Below are 25,923 nucleotides of genomic sequence, written 5' to 3' on the forward strand. Positions count from 1 at the left end.
AAATAAAAAATTTAGCTACAAGCCGAGGGCCGGACTGTTCGAATGTTCATTGAAAATTTTTTAAATGACGCATATAGTCTAGTGAACCTAATTGAACCTACTGAAAACCTAACAAATATATTCCAATATGATCAGATAAATAAAGCAATATTTTCTTATGGCTCTGTCAGTAATCTTTAATTTTCAACAGACACAAAAGACAAATTTCCTTTATATAAAAATCCCCATAACATGAACATTAAATGAAAGAAACCGGTATTCAAGGCACCATCAGTAGCCTATATTTTCTATTTTAGCAAAAGTGGGCTAAATTTACTTCAAAGAAAAAAACAATAATAGCAATTTTCTATCATCCACTCAACTGAAATATTTTAAAAATATAATTGGATTGAAATACAATAAAATAAAGTGCAAAAATCTATTAATCAAAAACAACACTTTGTTTAAGGAGAAGTAACATGCAGTGAAAACAAATATTAAACTTTAACTTTTAAACTTGAACTGAGTAAAAACTCTAAATATGTGATTGCACAGTAATATTCTCTTGTTTGAGGTTGAGGGTGATACTTGGTGGTGTCCCATCTTTTCCACAAGTTCATCAATGTTCGGGGTAAGGCTCTGAGCTGAGGAAATCCTCAGAATTGAGTGGAGGTGTTCAGCAGTAAGTCGACTTCTGTGTGATGTTTTGTTCAAGTTCATCAAAGAAAACAGTTGTTCACACAGGTATGTGCTGCCAAACATAGACAACGTTTGAGCAGCCTGGATGCGCAGCTGGGGCATTGTGTCGGGGAGGAAACGGGCGAACTCCGCAGCACCCACTGCCGCATATTTTGCCCTCAGTGCATCATTGCATTGGAGGTCAATCAACTCCATTTGGAGGTTTGGTGGTGAGCTTTCCACGTCAACAGCAAATGGGTTACCGAGCAGTTCCAACCTGCTTTTTTGTGCTTCAAAGTCAGCAAATCGGCGTCGAAAGTCAGCGGCAAGCATACCTATTTTATCAGCCAACTGTGCGCTCGGGAACGCACTGGTAGAGAGCTTCTCTTTCATGGTCTGGCAGCTGGGAAAGTGGCTCAAATTTTCTTTCCGCATCTGCGTCTCCCACAGAGTCAGTTTGGTTTTAAATGCCTTCACTGTACTGTACATATCAGAGATGACACGATCCCGACCCTGCAGCTGCAAGTTCATTGCATTCAGATGACTCGTAATGTCACACAGAAAAGCCATTTCACACAGAAACATTTCGTCTCGGAGTTGTGTTGTGTCTTTCCCTTTGCTGTCCAAGAACAGACAAATCTCCTCACGAAGCTCGAAACATCTTTGAAGCACCTTTCCCTGGCTTAGCCATCGCACCTCTGTGTGATAAGGCAAATCACCATGCTCCGTTTCTAACTCCGTCAGAAATGCCTTGAACTGGCGGTGATTCAAACCTTTGGCTCTGATAAAGTTAACTGTGCGCGTGATGATGCTCATTACATGCTCCATTTTCAAGGCTTTACCGCACAACGCTTCCTGGTGTATGATACAATGATAAGCTGTCAGCTCACCTGTCGCGTCATCCACATCCAAGGAATATGCAATGCAATCTTTTCCCTTTTTCACAAGCTGCTCTTTTAGATTGATGGACAACTGGTCTACTCTCTCGGCAATGGTGTTTCTGCTCAGACTCACATTTAAAAAGAGTTGCCTTTTTTCTGGGCAAACTTCGTCACAAACTTTAATCATGCAGTTTTTGATGAAATCCCCCTCCGTAAATGGCCGGGCTGATTTAGCGATCTCTTCTGCCAAAATAAAACTGGCCTTGACAGCAGCCTGGCCTTGTGATTTGGCTTTTTTGAACAGAGCCTGTCGAGATTTGAGGCCTCGTTTTAATTCCTCTGCCTTTTGTAGCCTTTGTTCCATGTCCATATTCTTGTTTTTGTCCGCGTGTTTCGTTTCATAATGTCGTCTCAGATTATACTCTTTCAGTACCGCCACACTTTCTCCACACAGAAGACACACAGGTTTTCCAGCTACCTCCGTGAACAAATACTCCGACTCCCACCTTGTTTGAAACCCCGGTTCTCAGTGTCCACCTTCCGTTTTGCCATTTTTGATGGGTATCTGAAAGTTAATTTTACTGTGATGCTGACAACTGCTGTGCCAATAAATATTGAAATGAAGCAGCCTACTGCTCGGTGCGTCACCGTTGCATTGTGGGAAATGTAGTATTGGTGCGTGTAAAAGATCTGCGGGCTGCCGGCTTGCTGCGGTCTGCGGGCCGGTTCTAATAACAAATCAAGATCATCCCAGGGGCCGTAAAAAACCTTCTCGCGGGCCGGATGTGGCCCGCGGGCCTTGACTCTGACATATGTGCTCTAAACCTTCAGCTCATACAAGAAGAAGACTGATCAGAGATGCAGCCAAGAGGCCCATGATCACTCTGGATGAACTGCAGAGATCTACAGCTGAGGTGGGAGACTCTGTCCATAGGACAACAATCAGTCGTATATTGCACAAATCTGGCCTTTATGGAAGAGTGGCAAGAAGAAAGCCATTTCTTAAAGATATCCATAAAAAGTGTCTTTAAAGTTTGCCACAAGCCACCTGGGAGACACACCAAACATGTGGAAGAAGGTGCTCTGGTCAGATGAAACCAAAATTGAACTTTTTGGCAACAATGCAAAACGTTATGTTTGGCGTAAAAGCAACACAGCTCATCACCCTGAACACACCATCCCCACTGTCAAACATGGTGGTGGCAGCATCATGGTTTGGGCCTGCTTTTCTTCAGCAGGGACAGGGAAGATGGTTAAAATTGATGGGAAGATGGATGGAGCCAAATACAGGACCATTCTGGAAGAAAACCTGATGGAGTCTGCAAAAGACCTGAGACTGGGATGGAGATTTGTCTTCCAAGACAATGATCCAAAACATAAAGCAAAATCTACAATGGAATGGTTCAAAAATAAACATATCCAGGTGTTAGAATGGCCAAGTCAAAGTCCAGACCTGAATCCAATCGAGAATCTGTGAAAAGACCTGAAAACTGCTGTTCACAAATGCTCTCCATCCAACCTCACTGAGCTCGAGCTGTTTTGCTAGGAGGAATGGGAAAAAATGTCAGTCTCTCGATGTGCAAAACTGATGGAGACATACCCCAAGCGACTTACAGCTGTAATCGCAGCAAAAGGTGGCACTACAAAGTATTAACTTAAGGGGGCTGAATAATTTTGCACGCCCAATTTTTCAGTTTTCGATTTGTTAAAAAAGTTAGAAATATCCAATAAATGTCGTTCCACTTCATGATTGTGTCCCACTTGTTGTTGATTCTTCACAAAAAAATACAGTTTTATATCTTTATGTTTGAAGCCTGAAATGTGGCAAAAGGTCGCAAATTTCAAGGGGGCCGAATACTTTCGCAAGGCACTGTATATACACACCTGTCTAACTCCATCTAGGTGCTTATCTGACTGCAATACTATCCCAGATGTTGCTACTTGGCTGAATGTATCTGAATGCTGCTGGTTGTTTGTCCAGTGTTTTCTCAACCATTGCATTTGTGATCTCTGGTTACTACCTCAATGGGAAGGTTATCGTCATATGTTTGTCCCGTGTTACAGAGCGTAGGTATGTTTCATTGTTGTGCTCGAATGTGTCTTGAGGCGTCCTGCTACAAATAACATCAAACAGAGGAAATCCTCTCATCTGACACTGTCAAGCGGTTACTCACATCTACTTTCACTCTGTTCCTTGTTGAGCCAAAATGTTTACCTCTCCCCTGCGAAACGCTGTGAGAGAAAACGGCTGCTGTCAGGATGGGTATCAACATGCCATTACGTGCAATCATACCTCCCTGTCAGTCAGCCTTCTTTAGTCACAGTCAGAACGCTGTAGGGACAGCTCGAGACAACATCAAACGACGGACATCCATTCATTGTTTTCCACACTTACGTCTCTATAGCCTGGTGGGGAGGAGGGTTGGGCCAGTAACTGGAAGGTTGCTGGATCGAATCCCCCGAGTTGACAAGGTAAAAATATGTCATTCTGCCCCTGAGCAAGGCAGTTAACCCACTGTTCCCTGGTCACCGAAGACGTGGATGTGGATTGAGGCAGCGCTCCGCACCTCTCTGATTCAGAGGGGTTGTGTTAAATGCGAAAGACACATTTCAGTGCAATACATTCAGTTGAACAACTGACTGGGCGTCCCCTTTCTCAGCCAGCAACATGACTTCGCCCCCCTGGTTGTCTCAACTAGCATCCTATTCCCTACATAGTGCGCTGCTTTTGACTCAGGCCCATAGGCCTCTGGTCAAAAGTAGTGCACTATATCGGGAAGAGGTTGCCATTTGGGCCGCAGCCCTTGTCTTATAGCAGCTTACTGTCACTCAGCTCCTGGCCCATTAATAGAACCAGTCTGTCGGGATGCGGTCCTTTTCTCAAAATGGACAAAATGACGGTGAAATGTGTTGAGTGTTGAGGTCAGCTGCCCAGGCCTGTTAATCCTGAGTAGAATGTAACATCCACAAAGGAAATGTTCTACTGGGTATATTCAGGACGTGGGGCTGTGTGCACCTTAACTAAATGCAAGTTCAATATGCATTTACATAGGCGATAATAGGCTCTTAAACACAGCGACAAGTCGTCTAACGTAACGTTGCATGGTTTATGAACACAGTCCTCCTCCTTACCGAGGATAGAGGGACATTTACTAGATTGTATAGTCACAGCGGCAGCTAAACTCAGGTAATATTGTTAAAAGTGCTGTGCAGATTTTATGCATTACCTTTCCACTATGTATCTGAACATCTAGATTACCACTATGGATCTGAACATCTAGATTACCACTATGGATCTGAACATCCAGATTACCACTATGGATCTGAACATCCAGATTACCACTATGGATCTGAACATCTAGATTACAAGCTATGGATCTGAACATCCAGATTACCACTATGGATCGGAACATCCAGATTACCACTATGGATCTGAACATCTAGATTACCACTATGGATCTGAACATCCAGATTACCACTATGGATCGGAACATCCAGATTACCACTATTGATCGGAACATCCAGATTACCACTATGGATCTGAACATCCAGATTACCACTATGGATCTGAACATCCAGATTACCACTATGGATCTGAACATCCAGATTACCACTATGGATCTGAACATCCAGATTACCACTATGGATCTGAACATACAGATTACCTCTATGGATCTGAACATCCAGATTACCACTATGGATCTGAACATCCAGATTACCACTATGGATCTGAACATACAGATTACCTCTATGGATCTGAACATACAGATTACCTCTATGGATCGGAATATCCAGATAATATTTCAAGAGCTGCATACTAAAACTATACATTCTTATGAGTGGTTATGTTAACATCTAAAGATTAATGTATGTATACTGTTGCTCCTCAGAATGTCAAACATTACTGATAGATGTGTTACACAATTCTTGTCCTTCTCTATCAGAGAGTTAGCGTAATCCACTCTCTGACCTTTCTGAGTCATTCTCAGGATGCCAAACGTTTGACCTGGTATTGATCTGCTGTTGTGTGCTGTCCTGTCAGTGCACAGACCGAGGGGTACTCTGAGTACTGTAAGCCTGGCCAAAGCTCTTCCTATCCAGGTCACACTAGCACTACCGTGGCCTGGCTGGTTCATCCCGATCCGGACGGATTAGCAGACAGACACCAGTGGTCCTTCCAGCTAATCTCTCCGCGGTACAGAGAGGATGGGGACTGCTTCCAAAACGTCACAGTTAGCCGACCTGCGCCGGCGTCAGAGGGCTCTATCACCCAGCTGGAGCGTCAGATCAGACAGATGGTCAGGCAGGTAGGGAGGGACGGAAGGCAGACTGAGCTAGTTGTGTTCCAAGAGGACCCTGGACCCTGGACCAGCCACGGGCCACGCTGAGTTGTGTTTGATTAGCCGAGGCTGTCCGGAGAACAAAACATTTTAACTTGTCAAAAGTAGCAGCTGCTCCCGAATTGCAAAGACAGTGGGTGATTGTCAGGGATAGAAGTGGACAGGGAGAGAAAGAAAACGACGAATTTATCCATGGTAATGGCAACATAAGAATCTCTATTCCTGAATATTTCGAAACACACACACCGGCATGCACCCTTTCACAAAAACTGTGTGATTTGTATTTCCATTTCCTGAACAAATCCTCCATTAAGGCAGAACCCATGGAGCTGGGAGGCAGGCTGCAGTCTGCTGTGTTCCACATTAGCATACGCTCCATGTTTTAATGAAGGCCACAGTCGCCTTTGTTACTGATCAGATTGATACTGACATGCTATAAATGCCTAGTTTACATATATTCCCAGAGCTCCTGGGTTAGAATAGTAATAAAATCCCCTTTAGAACAGAATATTAGTGCCAAAATGTAGTTTGTTCAATTCCGCTGTAACTCAGAAACTTGACTTCTGTTCGTAATGGAATGAAATGACGGCAGGACGTGTGAAAGCCTTTAGTTAACCTAGATCAGCGTCGTCGACACGTTGAAGTCGCCAGAGTGCGAAATTGGGAATCGCCTAGATAACAATGAGGAGTCATTGACCTCGCAAATAGGCCTAATACTCATTCTCTCAAAGCTTTTCACACGGTAAGGTGGGTGAGAGGTTACGGTGACACACCGGAAAAATGAAAATAATTTGTAAAAGGACAGATCACCTCATTTGAACTCAAACTGTGTAACCGTATCAAAACTAGCCAACAGCTCAACAGGTGGATCTTAAAGTGGTTTCCTCAAAATGTCAAAGCACATGGGAGACCAGGTGGTGTTAAAGTATTGTTAGTGCTATATATGCCCTGGGCGGTTCACTAACTATGTTTAAATATATTTTCCTCTCACCATGGAGACTATAGCTGTGTCCTAAATGGCACCTGTTGCCTTTATAGTGCGCTACTTTTAAACAGGACCCATAGGGCTCTGGTCAAAAATAGTGCACTACGTAGGGAATAGGGTGACATTTAGGACATACCCAGTCTATGGCGTGTGTTATGCTGGTGCTCCCATCAGGCAGTCCGACCCCCTTACCCATTCAGTTTGTCGCTGGCGCTGGCGCTGGCTGGGTTACCACAGCGATGAAACAGCAGGGTCACTGGAATAATGAAAGGTCAATGAGCGGTGTGAAGGGCTGAGTTCCTGTAATGAGGCCCACACACCGGGCGACACGCCACACACACACCAGGCGACACGCCACACACACACCAGGCGACCCGTCACACACACACTCATACACCAGACGACACACACACCAGAGAAAGGGGACAGGCACAACATAAACAACCGCGCCATGCCTCCCTGTCTGACAGAGAATGAAATATTAAAGCTATGCAACATGAGGCAATTATGGCCTGTGAACATAGTTCCAGCTTTGACATTGTTAGGAGCACACAATGACTGACTGGACGAAGACATCGATCGCTGCAAACTTTTACTGCAGTGGGCTAAATCAGGGTCACACAGAGTGTTTCTTGGTAGGCTTAAACAAATCTACTTTAAACTAAAGTATACACCTCACACACATCGTTATGCGCTTAAAAGAAATAAGACACCTGTACCATGTCAGATATAGAGTTGAAATGCATTTAATTTGGAGTTTATACACATCACAGAAGACTGAAATATAACAAAACTGTTTGACATAGAAACACCAGATTTTCGTCCCATGAGGCCAAAGTGGGGGCTTTTGGTCATTCACTCCCTGGATGGTACGTGGGGTATTAACTTGCTGAAACCTATGGGTGTCATTCTAGTAGTGATGAAGTTATTGACCGAGGTGTCAGATGTAGCTCCAGGGCGTCTGTCTGTCCTCGTCTCTCCACTATACTGTCTATGTGTGTCTTGAGTCGCTGAAGCATTGCCCTCCCTCCTTACCTTCCTCTTTACTTTCCTCCCCTCCCTTCCCCCCCTTCTTCTCTCCTCCTCCTCCCCTCCCTCTTCCTACTATATCCCTGCTTGGCCCCCTTGGGGGTCCCCGTGTCCTGTCCGAGTGCCACTGTGCGTGACTTTCATTAGCTACCACCTTGAAGACTCTGTCATGCACAAACATAACCCGGACACACACGGCTGAAAATGAGCTGCCACTCTGGACACGGGCCCGACAACAAAAGCCATTATATTCTCAATGCTAGCCGGCAGCGTTGTAGCGTAGTGTAGCGTCGCCCTAAACAGGGCTCAGCTGTACTGCAGCCTGGAGGGATGTTATTTCTCTTCATATCCCTATTGATTAGTCACAGAAACAGGTTTCACTTGTCATGTATGGTCCGAGGAGTTTGGCAGGAGGAGGAGGGTTCGGCGGTTTCTTTCTGCTGGAGGGATAAAAACGTCTCTGTTTCTCCCTTTTTCTTTTGTCCTAACCATGCTCATCCCCGCTGAGTTGTTTTTTTCTCTCTCTCCCTCTGTCTATCTCTGGTATTGCCGTCTGTCTCGTCTGTCCTTCTGTCGGCTGGTTTTCTGGCTGGCTTGGTTGGTGTCGGGGGTTTGAATGGGGGTTGTGATGTGGGGGAATAGGTGGCCATGCGTCCAGGAGGGCAATGCTTCAGCAGTTGCATGGAGTCAGTATGTACTCCCACGACGAGCACCACACCACCTCCTACAACTGGAGCGAGAGAGGTAAGGGGGGGGCGCAGTGCACCGCCACGTGCGGCCCACTGTCCGCAACTCCGTCGGCCAGTACGTCCGTCCTGTGGCCCCACGTTGCTCTGTCACCGTCCATGTCCTGTCTAGAGATGTTCAGGGACACACGCTTGTTGCTCTTGTACTTGGGGTTGACAGGATGAACACGGTTGTGTACTTTATCTCTCCATGGCTTATAGGAGTGTGTGCTGTGTCCAAGGTACAGCTGTTCTGTATGTGCTTAGTGTACACTGTCCTAATGTTTGCATGCCACGGACACACATCTTTATTGCTGCGTTTTTGCTTGTTCAGTTTTGTTTGCTTGCCTGATAATCCAAGACACTGTGAAATGCCATGAGGTGCATTAATGATGTGCTGGTTCCTTATTCTGATACACTTTTTATTTTCTACTGTTAGTAAAGACAGAGTAGGGCAGAGAGAAAGCAGTGTTTAGCTAGAGCCCTTTCCAATTTGTTCCATTTGCCTTTTGAATGAAAATATTAAGAGTGAACCTTGGGCAATGCAGAAATCCCCAGCCGCTGTTAAGTTATAAAGTCTACGGTGTTTGTAGAACAAGCCCAGGCAGCACATAGTCAGGTTGTAAATAATTGAGAAGTGCATGAATCATTCTTGGGCAATACAGAAATACTTTTATGGTGGAGGCAGGAGGCTAAATCTATAAATATGTAATGGAGGATCCGAATGCCTAGCAAGGCAAGGGGTCAACACAATCTGTGTGTTTTGATGTGATGTGTGTGCGTCCACCTATTTTGTGTGTGTGTGTACAGTATGAGTACCTGTGTTTTGTGTGTGTGTGTGTGTGTGTGTGTGTGTGTGTGTGTGTGTGTGTGTGTGTGTGTGTGTGTGTGTGTGTGTGTGTGTGTGTGTGTGTGTGTGTGTGTGTGTGTGTGTGTGTGTGTGTGTGTGTGTGTGTGTGTGTGTGTGTGTGTGTGTGTGTGTGTGTGTGTGTGTGCACATCAGGTTATTTATTGAACCTGCAGTGAGTGAGAGAACATAATAATGGGAAAATTCAAAAGGACAGAAATGGTTTCGTACTGTGTGTTTGCTTTCATTGGGCCATAATCAAATGAGTCATAGATGGATCCATCGGTAACCAAGCACTACAGGTGTGACTTCATGTTGGTTTGTGGTGTGTGTGTCTGTCTCTGCGTGTGTGTGTGTGTGTGTATTTGTGTGTTGCACGTGTGTGTGTGCTCTCACTTGGCTGCTCGTTGTCTCTCCTCCCTTTTAAGCAGCTGTTTTCTCCCTTCTCTATGTTCCACATCTCTCTCTTCCTGGTCTTATTGCCTTGTTTCTCTTTCTGTATATCACCCTCTGTTTTCTGTCTGTCTGCATACTCCATTGTCCTATTCCTGTTCTCTCTCTCTTCTTCTCTCCACTCTGTCTACTGTTATCCTTCCTTCCTTTTTTCCTTTTTTCCTTTTATCCTTCCTTCCTTCCTTCCTTCCTTCCTTCCTTCCTTCCTTCCTTCCTTCCTTCCTTCCTTTTTTCCTTTTATCCTTCCTTCCTTCCTTTTTTCCTTCCTTTTTTCCTTCCTTTTTTTCCTTCCTTCCTTCCTTCCTTCCTTCCTTCCTTCCTTCCTTTTCTCTCTCTCTCTCTTTCTCTCCTTCCTTCCTTCCCTCTCACTCTCTCTCTCTCTCTCTCCCTCCCTCCCTCTCCCCCCCTCTGCCTCATTGTGTCTGTGTCCTTCACCGTAATTTGTTGCAAAGCAGAAAGTAGAGAGAACTCATTCAGTCGCTCGCGGAGCTCCAGTGTGTCCAGCATTGATCGCGACACCAAGGAGTCAGTGACCACGCTGCAGTTCGGAGAGTCCTACGGCCGTAAGGGCGATGCTCTGCCTACCGCCTGCCTGTGGGTGGGCACCAGCCTGGGCGTGGTCCTGCTCCTGCCCATATCCATCCCCACAGAAGAGGAGGAGAGGATGGAGGAGCCCATCACCATGGGGCCCAGTGGTGAGCCTGTCTGCCTGAGGGAATGATAGATTGTCTGGGGGAAGGAGATCCCGAATGTGGCCTGCCTTAGCCTTCATTATTTTGATGTCATTGACATTAGACAGGATTGTAATGGAGGAATCACTCACTGACTCACAGGGTAGGGTGTAGGGGTGCAGGTTCATAGAGGGCATGGTTGTGGGGGAGGGGCTTACTCTTCAAGCCCACCTAAGTAACAATTGAGAAGAGATTATCGAGATGCTAACGTGGGTGTGATAATGGGATTTGCAGGTTGGCATTCTTCGCTGCCCTCCTACTCTCTCATTCCATTTCAATGACTGATATTAGTCAATATTAGATAGCAAGATCAGAAAGAATTGAATGTTTGGTGAATATAGAAAAGATCTCGGATGTCACATTACCGAAAGTGCTATCTTTTCTTATCTTGTCTTATCTGCCTCTTTCCATGGCACACCCAGGTACCGTCCTGATGCTAAAAGGCTCTGTGTTGCGATTTGCCTTCCTGGACTGTGGGGGCGCTCTCATTCAGAGTCCCTACGAGGTGTGGCGGGACCCCAACGGTCCGGAGGACCCCGACCGGCCCCGCAGGCGCAAGCTGATCAACTTCTCCCCATCATCCTCCCAGGAGGCGTGCGGTGACGGTCACCTGGCCGTTGTGTGCTCTGAGAAGCAGGCCAAGGTCATCCTCATGCCCACCCAGGCTGTCCTGTTCACCCACAACATCACCGAGTCCTCCTTCCTCCTGCGGGCTGACGTTGTCTCCGTCTGCAACAGCGTCTGCCTGGCCTGCTTCTGCGCCAACGGACACATCATGACCCTAAGGTATACGGTCGGTCTTTCTCATGCCTGTTAAAAGCTGTCTTGGTCGTGTTCCCTTGATGGATCGAAAAAGACCTGTCTTTCTGTCGTATTCCTACAGGCCCATGAGATGACTTCTACTACTACCACCCTTGACAGCGTTGTGTTTTTTCTGTTGTTGTCTCCTCCCAGTTTGCCCAGTCTAAGACCCCTGATGGATATCAACTACCTTCCCTTGACCGACTTGCGTATCGCCCGGACCTTTGTCTTCACTAACGGAGGCCAGGCCCTGTATCTGAGCTCTCCTACAGAGATACAGCGTCTCACATACAGCCAGGAGATGACGGACAACCTACAGGTCAGCACCCATCTGTGTGTGCATTTGTGTACTGTGGAGTTTGAATGATCTGTACTTGTTTTGTGTGTGTGTGTGTGTGTGTGTGTGTGTGTGTGTGTGTGTGCGTGCGTGCGTGCGTGCGTGCGTGCGTGCGTGCGTGCGTGTGTGTGTGCGTGTGTGTGTGCGTATCTGTGCATGTGTTTGTGTGTCTATCCTTGGTAATCTCATTGCTCTGTGGGTATGACAGCACATTGCGTCCTGCAGCTTAGGCAGAGTGATTTCTCAGAGCCAGTGGTGCAGTAAATATATGGGTGCTAGAATTGATACCTTTGCTAAAGCCCAATCATGACAGTGGCCATTGAAGTGAAATGTCACGCTTGTCATGTGTGGTTTGAGCTCCACTGCGCTGACTCCGTGGTGGTGGAGTGTGTGTGTGCACAGCATTGGCGCGTAGTGAATGACATGTAGCTCAACTATATTTTGCAGTAGCTTGGTGGTAGTTGAACTACATTCTAATCTAGGTAGTGTTTTCAGTAGTTAATGACTTTTTTTGTCATGTCGCGCTGTAGCTAACTACTGGAACTACACACTATACATTCAGCAAAGATAAAATAAAATATGGTTGGCAGGAATTTCCTTTCTTTTTCGGCATCAGATCTGCCCAATTCTCACTTGAAACTAAACGCTGACATTCTGTACATTACCTTAGAAAAATGGATGACGCAGTGGATTGGAGTTTTCACTAATGAATTGCACTTATACCACAGTGGCAAAATAAAACAACATTAAAGCACACATTTACTGGTAGAAATAACATTTCTTGTTGTTGATATATACAGTATATATATATATATATATATATATATATATATATATATATATATATATATATATATATATTTACAAAAAAAAGCAAATTCATGCTTTCTCATCTTTTGTTTACGGTCATTTGTTAGATTAGTTCTATATCTAGAGACAGGACCCAGACGTTAGTTCTATTAGTTCTATATCTAGAGACAAGATCCAGTCGTTAGTTCTATCAGGTTTATATATAGAGACAAGACCCAGTCAGTTTGATTATTTCTATATCTAGAGACAAGACCCAGTCGTTAGTTCTATATCTAGAGACAAGAGCCAGTTGTTAGTTCTATTATTTCTATATCTAGAGACAAGACCCAGTTGTTAGTTCTATTATTTCTATATCTAAGACCCAGTCGTTAGTTATATTTCGTTTTATTTTTGTAATGGAAGTGTAACTTCATTTATTGCAGTGTGAAGGAATCGGTAGTTAGGAAAACTATATTTTCAGAGTAGCTTTCCCAACACTGTGTGTGTGTGTTGCTATAGAGCCATCACAACAAACACACACTAATAAGAGCAGACATTGGTGAAGCTCCAGCTTCAGACATGCAGTCCTTCTCATCCAGCAACATGACTGAACATGCAGCATAATCCTACTGCCATCTGCTGGCACAGTAAAACTCCAACACTGATATGCTTCTCAGCAAGTGTCATTTTTGAAATCGGCAGACAAGTGATGACTTCCCCTACAATATTTCAAGCCTGTTTCATCAACTGCGTGCTTTTTTTAGCAAACTTGCAATCCCTAAATATCCACAAATCCCATTGTGCGTAATCTGCTGTTGTGTGCCTCTGGTTCGATATGACTGTTACTGTGTGTTTATGTTGGTTAGTTAGTACTGTGTTAGGACTGTGTTACTGTGTGTTTATGTTGGTTAGAAATGTGTATTAATGTGTGTGTGTGTATTAATGTGTATGTGTGTGTGTACTTGTGTGTGCAGGTATTAATCTGTGTTGTGTGTGTGTGTGTGTGTGTGTGTGTGTGTGTGTGTGTGTGTGTGTGTGTGTGTGTGTGTGTGTGTGTGTGTGTGTGTGTGTGTGTGTGTGTGTGTGTGTGTGTGTGTGTGTGTGTGTGTGTGTGTGTGTGTGTGTGTGTGTGTGTGTGTGTGTGTGATTTGTCATGTGCCGAATGGATGCCGTTGGATGTGCATTGTGTCAAGAAGCAGTGTGGCTTGGTTGGGTTGTGTTTCGGAGGAGGCATGGCTCTCGACCTTCGCCTCTCCCGAGTCTGTACGGTTGCAGGGATGAGACAAGACTGTAACTACTACCAGTTAGATACCACGGAATTGGGGAGATTAAAAAGGGGTTCAAAATAAAATAAAAACTATGCAATTAAAGTGAGAAAATTAACAAATAGATAAAAATAAAATAGTAACACAATAACAATAACGAGACTATATACAGTACAGGCTATATACTGTACAAGGTGTTCTGTACAAGGTATACATGAATGTTTACGAGCCTGCTGCTCCTACCACCACTCAGTCAGACTGCTCTATCAAATCATAGAATTCATTCTAACATAATAACACACAGAAATACGAGCCTTAATATGGTTGAATCCGGAAAGTATTATTTCGAAAACACGTTTATTATATCAGTGAAATACAGAACCGTTCCGTATTTTATCTAACGGGTGGCATCCCTAAGTCTAAATATTGCTGTTACATTGCACAACCTTCAATGTTATGTCATAATTACGTACAATTAGTTAGCAACGAGCCAGGCGGCCCAAACTGTTGCATATACCCTGACTCTGCGTGCAATGAACGCAAGAGAAGTGACACAATTTCACCTGGTTAATATTGCCTGCTAACCTGGATTTCTTTTAGCTAAATATGCAGGTTTAGAAATATATACTTCTGTGTATTGATTTTAAGAAAGGCATTGGTGTTTATGGTTAGGTACCGTCGTGCAACGATGAAGCTTTTTTGTTAAATCATCCCCCGTTTGGCGAAGTTGGCTGTCTTTGTTAGGAAGAAATAAACTGTCTTCACACAGTTCGCAATGAGCCAGGCGGCCCAAACTGCTGCATATACCCTGACTCTGTTGCAAGAGAAGTGACACAATTTACCTAGTTAAAATAAATTTATGTTAGCAGGCAATATGAACTAAATATGCAGGTTTAAAAATATATACGTTTGTATTGATTTTAAGAAAGGCATTGATGTTTATGGTTAGGTACACGTTGGAGGAACGACAGTCCTTTTTCGGGAATGCGCACAACATCGATTATATGCAACGCAGGACACGCTAGTTAAACTAGTAATATCATCAACCATGTGTAGTTAACTAGTGATTATGATTGATTGATCGTTTTATAAGATAAGTTTAATGCTAGCTAGCAACTTACCTTGGCTTCTTACTGCATTCGAGTAACAGGCAGGCTCCTCGTGGAGTGCAATGAGAGGCAGGTGGTTAGAGTGTTGGACTAGTGAACTGTAAGGTTGCAAGATTGAATCCCGGAGCTGACAAGGTAAAAATCTGCCCTGAACAAGGCAGTTAACCCACCGTTCCTAGGCCATCATTGAAAATAAGAATGTGTTCTTAACTTGCCAAGTTAAATAAAGGTGTAAAAAAAATATTAAAAAATAAAATCGGTGTCCAAAAATACAGATTTACGATTGTTATTAAAATTTGAAATCGGCCCTAATTAATCGGCCATTCCGATTAATCGGTTTACCTCTAGTTCGAGGTAGTTTGATTGAGATAATATGTACATGTAGGTTTGGTTAGGTGATTGATTCATGTACTATGTACAAGTAGGTACATTTACATTACATTTAAGTCATTTAGCAGACACTCTTATCCAGAGCGACTTACAAATTGGTGCATTCACCTTATGACATCCACTGGAACAGTCACTTTACAATAGTGCATCTAAATCTTAAAGGGGGGGGGGCGTGAGAAGGATTACTTATCCTATCCTAGGTATTCCTTAAAGAGGTGGGGTTTCAGGTGTCTCCGGAAGGTGGTGATTGACTCCGCTGTCCTGGCATCGTGAGGAAGTTTGTTCCACCATTGGGGGGCCAGAGCAGCGAACAGTTTTGACTGGGCTGAGCGGGAACTGTACTTCCTCAGTGGTAGGGAGGCGAGCAGGCCAGAGGTGGATGAACGCAGTGCCCTTGTTTGGTTGTAGGGCCTGATCAGAGCCTGGAGGTACTGAGGTGCCGTTCCCCTCACAGCTCCGTAGGCAAGCACCATGGTCTTGTAGCGGATGCGAGCTTCAACTGGAAGCCAGTGGAGAGAACGGAGGAGTGGGGTGACGTGAGAGAACTTGGGAAGGTTGAACACCAGACGGGCTGCGGCATTCTGGATGAGTTGTAGGGGTTTAATGGCACAGGCAGGGAGCCCAGCCAACAGCGAGTTGCAGTAATCCAGACGGAAGATGACAAGTGCCTGGATTAGGACCTGCGCCGCTTCCTGTGTGAGGCAGGGTCGTACTCTGCGGATGTTGTAGAGCATGAACCTACAGGAACGGGCCACCGCCTTGATGTTAGTTGAGAACGACAGGGTGTTGACCAGGATCACGGCAAAGTTCTTAGCGCTCTGGGAGGAGGACACAATGGAGTTGTCAACCGTGATGGCGAGATCATGGAACGGGCAGTCCTTCCCTGGGAGGAAGAGCAGCTCCGTCTTGCTGAGGTTCAGCTTGAGGTGGTGATCCGTCATCCACACTGATATGTCTGCCAGACATGCAGAGATGCGATTCGCCACCTGGTCATCAGAAGGGGGAAAGGAGAAGATTAATTGTGTGTCGTCTGCATAGCAATGATAGGAGAGACCATGTGAGGTTATGACAGAGCCAAGTGACTTGGTGTATAGCGAGAATAGGAGAGGGCCTAGAACAGAGCCCTGGGGGACACCAGTGGTGAGAGCGCGTGGTGAGGAGACAGATTCTCGCCACTCCACCTGGTAGGAGCGACCTGTCAGGTAGGACGCAATCCAAGCGTGGGCCGCGCCGGAGATGCCCAACTCGGAGAGGCTGGAGAGGAGGATCTGATGGTTCACAGTATCGAAGGCAGCCGATAGGTCTAGAAGGATGAGAGCAGAGGAGAGAGAGTTAGCTTTAACAGTGCGGAGCGCCTCCATGATACAGAGAAGAGCAGTCTCAGTTGAATGACTAGTCTTGAAACCTGACTGATTTGGATCAAGAAGGTCATTCAGAGAGAGATAGCGGGAGAGCTGGCCAAGGACGGCACGTTCAAGAGTTTTGGAGAGAAAAGAAAGAAGGGATACTGGTCTGTAGTTGTTGACATCGGAGGGATCGAGTGTATATTTTTTCAGAAGGGGTGCAACTCTCGCTCTCTTGAAGACGGAAGGGACGTAGCCAGCGGTCAGGGATGAGTTGATGAGCGAGGTGAGGTAAGGGAGAAGGTCTCCGGAAATGGTCTGGAGAAGAGAGGAGGGGATAGGATCAAGCGGGCAGTTTGTTGGGCGGCCGGCCGTCACAAGACGCGAGATTTCATCTGGAGAGAGAGGGGGAGAAAGAGGTCAGAGCACAGGGTAGGGCAGTGTGAGCAGAACCAGCGGTGTCGTTTGACTTAGCAAACGAGGATCGGATGTCGTCGACCTTCTTTTCAAAATGGTTGACGAAGTAAATAATAATAATATATGCCATTTAGCAGACGCTTTTATCCAAAGCGACTTACAGTCATGTGTGCATAGTCATCTGCAGAGAGGGAAGGAGGGGGGGATTCAGGAGGGAGGAGAAGGTGGCAAAGACCTTCCTAGGGTTAGAGGCAGATGCTTGGAATTTAGAGTGGTAGAAAGTGGCTTTAGCAGCAGAGACAGAGGAGGAAAATGTAGAGAGGAGGGAGTTTCCGCTCGGCTGCCCGGAGCCCTGTTCTGTGAGCTCGCAATGAGTCGTCGAGCCACGGAGCGGGAGGGGAGGACCGAGCCGGCCTGGAGGATAGGGGACATAGAGAGTCAAAGGATGCAGAAAGGGAGGAGAGGAGGGTTGAGGAGGCAGAATCAGGAGATTAGCGAGTAGCGGGGGAGAGAGAGCGAAGGTTGGGACGGCGCGATACCATCCGAGTAGGGGCAGTGTGGGAAGTGTTGGATGAGAGCGAGAGGGAAAAGGATACAAGGCAGTGGTCGGAGACTTGGAGGGGAGTTGCAATGAGGTTAGTGGAAGAACAGCATCTAGTAAAGATGAGGTCGAGCGTATTGCCTGCCTTGTGAGTAGGGGGGGAAGGTGAGAGGGTGAGGTCAAAAGAGGAGAGGAGTGGAAAGAAGGAGGCAGAGAGGAATGAGTCAAAGGTAGACGTGGGGAGGTTAAAGTCGCCCAGAACTGTGAGAGGTGAGCCGTCCTCAGGAAAGGAGCTTATCAAGGCATCAAGCTTATTGATGAACTCTCCGAGGGAACCTGGAGGGCAATAAATGATAAGGATGTTAAGCTTGAAAGGGCTGGTAACTGTGACAGCATGGAATTCAAAGGAGGCGATAGACAGATGGGTAAGGTGAGAAAGAGAGAATGACCACTTGGGAGAGATGAGGATCCCGGTGCCACCACCCCGCTGACCAGAAGCTCTCGGGGTGTGCGAGAACACGTGGGCGGACGAAGAGAGAGCAGTAGGAGTAGCAGTGTTGTCTGTGGTGATCCATGTTTCCGTCAGTGCCAAGAAGTCGAGGGACTGGAGGGAGGCATAGGCTGAGATGAACTCTGCCTTGTTGGCCGCAGATCGGCAGTTCCAGAGGCTACCGGAGACCTTGGAACTCCACGTGGGTCGTGCGCCCTGGGACCACCAGATTAGGGTGGCCGCTGCCACACGGTGTAGAGCGTTTGTATGGTCTGTGCAGAGAGGAGAGAACAGGGATAGACAGACACATAGTTGACAGGCTACAGAAGAGGCTACGCTAATGCAAAGGAGATTGGAATGACAAGTGGACTACACGTCTCGAATGTTCAGAAAGTTAAGCTTACGTAGCAAGAATCTTATTGACTAAAATGATTAAAATGATACAGTACTGCTGAAGTAGGCTAGCTGGCAGTGGCTGCGTTGTTGACTTTGTAGGCTAGCTGGCAGTGGCTGCGTTGTTGACACTACACTAATCAAGTCGTTCCGTTGAGTGTAATAGTTTCTACAGTGCTGCTATTCGGGGGCTAGCTGGCTAGCTAGCAGTGTTGTTTACATTACGTTGCGTTAAGAGAACGACAATAGCTGGCTAGCTAACCTAGAAAATCGCTCTAGACTACACAATTATCTTTGATACAAAGACGGCTATGTAGCTAGCTATGTAGCTAGCTACGATCAAACAAATCAAACCGTTGTACTGTAATGAAATGAAATGAAAATGTGATACTACCTGTGAATGCGACCGGGTTGTTGAGTGCGAAGTTCTATTCGGAAGACGTTGGCTAGCTGTTGGCTAGCTAGCAGAGTCACCTACGTTAAGGATGACAAATAGCTGGCTAGCTAACCTCGGTAAATTAAGATAATCACTCTAAGACAATACACTCTAAACTACACAATTATCTTGGATACGAAGACAGCAAAGACAACTATGTAGCTAGCTAACACTACACTAATCAAGTCGTTCAGTTGAGTGTAATAGTTTCTACAGTGCTGCTAATCACCAAGGAACTTGAAACTCTTGACCCGCTCCACTACAGCTGTCAGATTTGCCAAATGGAGAGCGGGGTAGAGCTTTGTATGCATCTCTGTGTGTGGAGTAAAGGTGGTCTAGGATTTTATGTCCCTGGTTGCACATGTGACATGCTGGTAAAAATTTGGTAAAACTGATTTAAGTTTGCCTGCATTAAAGTCCCCTGCCACTAGGAGCTCCGCTTCTGGGTGAGTATTTTATTCATTGTTAATGGCCTTATAGAGTTGGCTGAGAGCGTCTTAGTGCCAGTTTTGCTTTGTGGTGGTAAATAGACGGCTACAAATAATACAGATGAGAACTCTCTTGGTAGATCGTGTGGTCGACAGCTTTTCATAAGGTACTCTACCTCAGGCGAGCAATACCTTGAGACTTCTTTAATGTTAAACATCGCGCACCAGCTGTTATTGACAAAAAGACACACACCCCCACCCATCTTACCAGAGGTAGTGTCTCTGTTCTGCCGGTGCATGGAAAATCCCTGCAGCTCTATATTGTTTGTTTCTTCGTTCAGCCACGTCTCGGTGAAACATAAGATGTTGCAGTTTTTAATGTCCCGTTGGTAGGATAATCTTAATGGTAGGTCATCGATTTTATTTTCCAACAATTGCACGTTAGCAAGAAGAATGGAAGGCATTGGGAGTTTGCTCGCCTCCGAATTCTCAGAAGAATCCCTGATCTGCTTCCCCTTTTCCGGTGTCTTTTCTTCATGCAAAAGGCATGGATCTGGGCCTGTTCCAGTGAAACCAGGATATCCTTCTCGTCAGACTCATTAAAGGAAAAAGTTATATTTGCATGATTTAGCATAATTAATCATTACCGTTGGCTCGACTGACCAATACCTCACAAAAGGCTTTCTCTCTCTCCAAGTTGAGACTTTGAAACTGAGATACCTCAGTTCTTCCCGTAGCAATATTCTGTGCTTACTGCCAAGTTGAGGAACAGTGATAGTGAGGATTCCTCCATACACGATCAGTCATTCACCCGCATGGCTGGGTTGCCTTTGTAATCCGTAATAGTTTGCAAGCCCAGCCACATCGGACGAGCGTCAGAGCTGGTGTAATAGGATTCGATCTTAAACTTGTATTGATGCTTTGCCTGTTTGATAGTTCATTGGAAGGTGTAAGGGAAGGTTTTCTTATAAGCGGCCAAATTTGTATTCCACTCCTTGAAAGAGGCAGCTCTAGCCATTCCCTCAGTGAGGATGTTACCTGTAATCCAATACTTCTGGTTGGCATATGTACATACGGTCACTGATGCACTTATTAATTAAGCCGGTGACTGATGTGGTAAACTCCTCAATGTCGTCGGATGAATCCCGGAACATATTCCAATCTGTGCTAGCGAATATGTCCTGTAGCTTAGTGTCCGCTTCATCTGACCACTTCCGTATTGAGTTCATGACTTGTACTTCCTGTTTGAGTTTTTGCTTGTAAGCCGGAATCAGGAATATAGAGTTATGGTTATGGTTACACAGGAGACATGCTGGTAGAAATTAGGTAAAATGGATTTCAGTTTCCCTGCATTAAAATCCCTGGCCACTGGGAGCGCTGCATCTAGGTGAGCTTATGGCTTTATACAACTCGTTGAAGGCGGTCTTACTGCCAGCATTGGTTTGTGGCGGTAAATAGACAGCTTTGAAAAATATAGATTAAAACTATTTTAGTAAATAGTGTGTTCTACAGCTTATCATGCGGTATTCTAACTCCGATGAGCAGAACCTTGAGACTTCCTTAAGTTAATATTAGAGATTGCGTAATAGCTGTTGTTGACAAAGAGACACACACTCCCTCCCCTCAGCTGTTATGTCTTGCCAATGTATAGAAAAAACAGCTAGATTTATATATTTCTTGGTCAGCTACAACTCGGTGAAACATTGGATATTACAGTTAATCTGATCATATTGATAGGACAGGCTCGAATGGAGCTCATCCAGTTTATTTTCCAGTGATTGCACGTTCACCAATAGAAAGGAGGGTAATGGCGACTCATCCACTCGCCATCTCATTAGATATTTCGCACCCTGACCTCAACAGCGCTGTCTCCGCCTCCTCCGAATTACAGAGATTTGTGCCTGGTCTGGGATGAGCATTATATCCTTTGCCTCCGATTCGTTGAAATAGAAGTCCTCATCCAAATCGAGGTTAGTATTCGCTGTTTTAATATCCATAAGCTATTTTTGGTCATATGCAATGATGGCCGAAACATTATGTGGGAAAAAGTTAGGAACATTGTAAAAAAACACAAAATATCAAAACTGGTCAGGAGCTCGTAAAACGGCAGGCCTCCCCTCCGGCGCCATTCTTTTGTGTGTCATAATTAGTGTGTGTGTATTAATGTGTGCGGTGTATTGATTCAGGACATGCTGGGGGAGCTGTTCACTCCTATAGAAACACCAGAGGCCCAGAACAAAGGATTCCTCAAAGGCTTCTTTGGGGGCAACGCCCAGACCTTCGACAGAGAGGAGCTGTGTAGGTTACCTTCTATATTTTACGTGTGTTATTTATGTGTACCAAGTAAGCATGTGAGAGACAATTTGACACATATGAACCTTTTCCCATCCTTTATCTTTTCAATTCTCTCTGCCTCTCGCTCCTATCCATCTCTCCAATTTATTTTTCTATCTTTTTCTTTCTAACTATCATCTCCCTCCCCTCCTCTCCATCTCCCTATAGTTGGGGAGGCAGCAGCGGGAAAGGCCTCTCGGAGTTTGGCCCAGCACATCCCTGGTCCAATGGGATTGGAGAACATGAAGGCTGCAGCCGGCGGCGTCGTGGGGGACCTGGCCCGAGCCCGCATCGCCCTGGACCAGAGAGGAGAGAGACTGGGCGAGCTGGAGGAACGCACCGCCCTCATGATGAACAGCGCCGAGACCTTCTCCACACACGCCCACCAGGTACGACCCCCCCCCCAGCCAGTGATTGTGTGATGAAGCAACTTGTGGAGAGCAAGAGGGGTGTGTTATAAGGTGGTATGTATCTTACCCTGTGTCTCTTTTCTATCTGTTCTCCACAGGTGATGCTGAAACATAAGGACAAGAAATGGTATCAGCTTTAAAGGCAGGACAGCGGGCTGTGACTGCCCCTCCACCTGGTGGGGGGGCACTATGCTGGGACATGGACCTTTACTCGATGGACATGAGAGCGATAGAGATAGACACAAGAGGGACTTTGTGTTAACGGGCCTCTCTGTAGGCCGTCTGTACATCATTGTCACAAGACTTGGACAGAGGGCAGTCACTTATCTAGACTATAGTGAGATGGACACAGACCAGGAAGTAAGTTGGTACGACAGGGGGAACCCAAAGTGGATGATGACAGTCCATCAGTGTGTGTGGGTGGGTTACCCAGATCTTGCTGTGTAGATACTCTAAAGTTAATAATCCAACAAGACTGCATGAAACTAAACAGATGAGTACAAAAAAAAGTAAAACTGCAATATTAGAAAGCAGCATGCTACTTTAACAGAGGGAAATAAAACAAAATAAAACTTTTATTTAATAATATAAGCCAACAACAGAAAGTATGAAAAAAACTTTATATTTTTTGAAATATGGAAAAAAAGATATATAAAAACGAAAATGTATTCCTGCATAGCTATAAAGCCACATTTTTCTGTTAGCCTTTTTTTTATTACTTTCATTTGGTTTTTGAACACATTCTGAACACACATAATTTCAGTTTCAATACTTTCTTTACACAATACTGATGATACTATTCATATTCCCACCATTAGACACTGAGCTCAACCTATATCATTATCCAAGATCTCTGTGGTGTACTCACAGTGCAAAAACACAATCTAGTCTATCAACATATATCACTCCACACATTCTGAACAACTGAATTGTCAATTTTACTGGCACTAATTTCATTCTCTTGGCTGCTACTACTGACTAGACCCGTTACCAGGAAAAAAAAAGGTACATTTCACCCCCCCCTGCCAGAAATGTGTGAACACAGAGAATATATTGATTAATAATGTGTGAACACAGAGAATATATTGGTTAATAATGTGTGAACACAGAGAATATATTGATTAATAATGTGTGAACGGTCATGGAAATGAGTTGTGTTGGCTGAGGTGCCACGGTGATAGTAGACTGTGAGGTCTGGTTGAGTGTGTTTATATTTCTAATCTGAACATATATAACATGATGTAATAATTCACGTGCCATAAATCAAGATGGGTGAAGCCCCTTACTGTAAACTAGCAAAGAGCTAATACTATGTGGTAGTAATGACGTGTTTGCTGTAGATAAGAGTAGGCTAGCTGAGCCCAACTTTCCAGTATGGCCGCTGATAGGCGTCTGTTGCTGTAACTGGGTTTCTGGTTCTTTTGACAGAAATGTGACACCTTTTTTAAAGGTTTTGTTTTTGTTGTTGTTTGTTGCTTCTTCATTGGAATCTTCTGCTGCCTTTCTCATATTATGTATGAGTTTGTTGAGCCAGTGTGTGTCTCACGCAAGCCCATGTAAAGACAAAACTCTTACTCTTTCTTCTGCCAAAGCAATTCACGAATGAAGGTGTCAGTTGGAGGATTGTGTCATCATATGTTATTGTGGGTGGTGGGTCCCGTGTTTACATTTTGGTATCCAGAGTGGTCCTCTTTTGCACGTTGATGAGAAAACTATGCTTCAGATGTCTCCAGGGGTCTTGTTGAAAAGGAGTAGGTCTAGCTAAACGACTGACGTAGAGTCAGATCCATTTAAACACTACTACCATTCCGGATCAAAAATATCCTGCGGTCGGTCCGTGTTGTTGATCTATATGGAGAAATGTAATAGGACTAACAATAGCCTACCATCATGAGTCTTGCGGTTGTCAGGTGTCGTTGGCACATACAGTATATGGATCTTCTATGTTACACATATTGGTACATGTAATGAGTTTGATATGAGTTTGAAGCAAAGGTGTTTCTATTCTTCGTTTTACTCGTAATTGCTCTTGATGACCTTAATGTAACCCCCCCTTATCCTCACCCCCTAGTGGATGGTGGTAGCCTCTTCTCTGCTAAATGATCATCTATGTACAAAGATTGTTCTATGATACATGTTATTGTATATGTTGTACAAGTCAATAGGTGTACACGTAACACTGACAAGTCCTCTCGTAACTCATCTATTGTGACATGACAATACCATCATTTATTTTTCTGTTTTCAAAGGTTATGTTTGTATTTTTAAATGATATACGAAAGTCTAAATGATTGTTATGACCACAACAGTCACTCACTCTCCCTCACCGACACTCACATATCCACCCTGCCTTGAACCACAGAAAGGTGGTTACCATAACCATACAGGCAACCATTCTCTCACACAACATATGTTACACAACACACACACACACACGCACACACGCACACACACACGCACACACACACACACACACACACACACACACACACACACACACACACACACACACACACACACACACACACACACACACACACACACACACACACACACACACACACACACACACAGGTAAAAACCTGCATTATCACTATTCATTTCACTCTGCTCCTTCTCAGGCTAATGAGACATTCCTAAAGGACAGGCAGTCTACTGTACTGGGAGCCAGTCAGCCCCAGACCCTAGAAAGATTTGGATTCGATTGCCTGGCTGCTTTCCAGGCCAATATGAAAGCCATTGTCCATAACTGATTGTGGTGGTCTAATGAAGAGGGAACAGATGTATTTCCCTATGTGGACTATACCGTCTCTGAGGTTTGTGTTGAGTTAGTACCGGTGCAGTTAACTTCAATGGCTGAGAAAAAGAAAACCGGGACTTTTCCTGACATAAAGGGTGTTTTGTTTGTATGTTTATTTTGATTTTATATCAACTGTACAACAACGCTGGCTGGGAGTAAAGAAAAACACAAAAACATAGAAAAATAGGATATTCTTAGGATATTCTTTCTCTGTAGATGTCTGTTAAATGAATCATGGTACTGTACCTGGTTATTCTGGCTGTGTCTAGTCACTGGAACTCTTGTCCACACTGTTGTTTCCTGGCCAAGCCAACCGTTTCTCTGGTTGTTTTCTCAATGATGGCAGCAAAGTTTGTCTTGTTTAAATGGATTCTACCACCTTTTGTTCTTATTGATATTATAGTAGTGTAATAGAGATTACTGGAAAAAAGAACTGAAAATATGTTGATGCAAATCAAAAATTCAAAATAAACATTGATTGATGTACACACCAGAGAAACCTGTACTGCTTTGTTCCCCCAACTACACTGTAAAGAGCTGTGGTATGAAGCCATAACGATTGTTAAAATTGTAGATTGAAGAGTTTTGTAAACCAACATTGCACCAACACTTTAAAAAGTTGAGCAATATACTACAGAAATATATAGACATACATATGGCTGATTATTTATATTAGGTCAATATAAGTCAAATCCACTATTTTTTTAACCTGTTAAAGATCCACTATTTTTTTAATAGGCAAGTCAGTTAAGAACCAATTCTTAATTACAATTACGGACAAACCCTGACGACGATGGGCAATTGCGACTCGAAATCACGGCCGGATGTGATAAAGCCTGGATTCGAACCAGGGACGCATCTTGCACTGAGACGCAGTGCCTTAGATCGCCGAGCCACTCAGGAGCCCACTACCTAGGAACATTGAAGCACAAACCCCTCATCTAAAATTGTTTTCACTTAGTCATTGAAAATGTGCCCTTGCATGGCAGTAA

General features: G+C 44.7%; 1 protein-coding gene across 15 annotated transcripts in view; it reads left to right on the plus strand.

The window, feature by feature from the left end:
- The window catches only part of stxbp5l (syntaxin binding protein 5L), a 252,547-nt gene extending 229,779 nt beyond the window's left edge, over window positions 1-22,768 (plus strand). For 8 of the 15 annotated variants that reach the window (XM_046361749.1, XM_046361787.1, XM_046361804.1 and 5 more), the window contains 6 exons: window positions 10,373-10,612; window positions 11,071-11,434; window positions 11,603-11,768; window positions 21,574-21,685; window positions 21,890-22,110; window positions 22,230-22,768. In XM_046361749.1, coding sequence (XP_046217705.1) covers window positions 10,373-10,612; window positions 11,071-11,434; window positions 11,603-11,768; window positions 21,574-21,685; window positions 21,890-22,110; window positions 22,230-22,271 — 1,145 coding nt within the window. In that variant the 3' untranslated portion in view covers window positions 22,272-22,768. Of the gene's footprint in view, window positions 1-8,534; window positions 8,637-10,372; window positions 10,613-11,070; window positions 11,435-11,602; window positions 11,769-21,573; window positions 21,686-21,889; window positions 22,111-22,229 lie in introns of all 15 variants that reach the window. The other 7 variants (XM_046361714.1, XM_046361732.1, XM_046361758.1 and 4 more) reach the window with 1 other exon arrangement.
- Window positions 22,769-25,923: the final 3,155 nt, after the last annotated feature.

This window comes from Oncorhynchus gorbuscha, linkage group LG01 (genome assembly GCF_021184085.1).
Source record: "Oncorhynchus gorbuscha isolate QuinsamMale2020 ecotype Even-year linkage group LG01, OgorEven_v1.0, whole genome shotgun sequence".
NCBI classification, from domain to species: domain Eukaryota; kingdom Metazoa; phylum Chordata; class Actinopteri; order Salmoniformes; family Salmonidae; genus Oncorhynchus; species Oncorhynchus gorbuscha.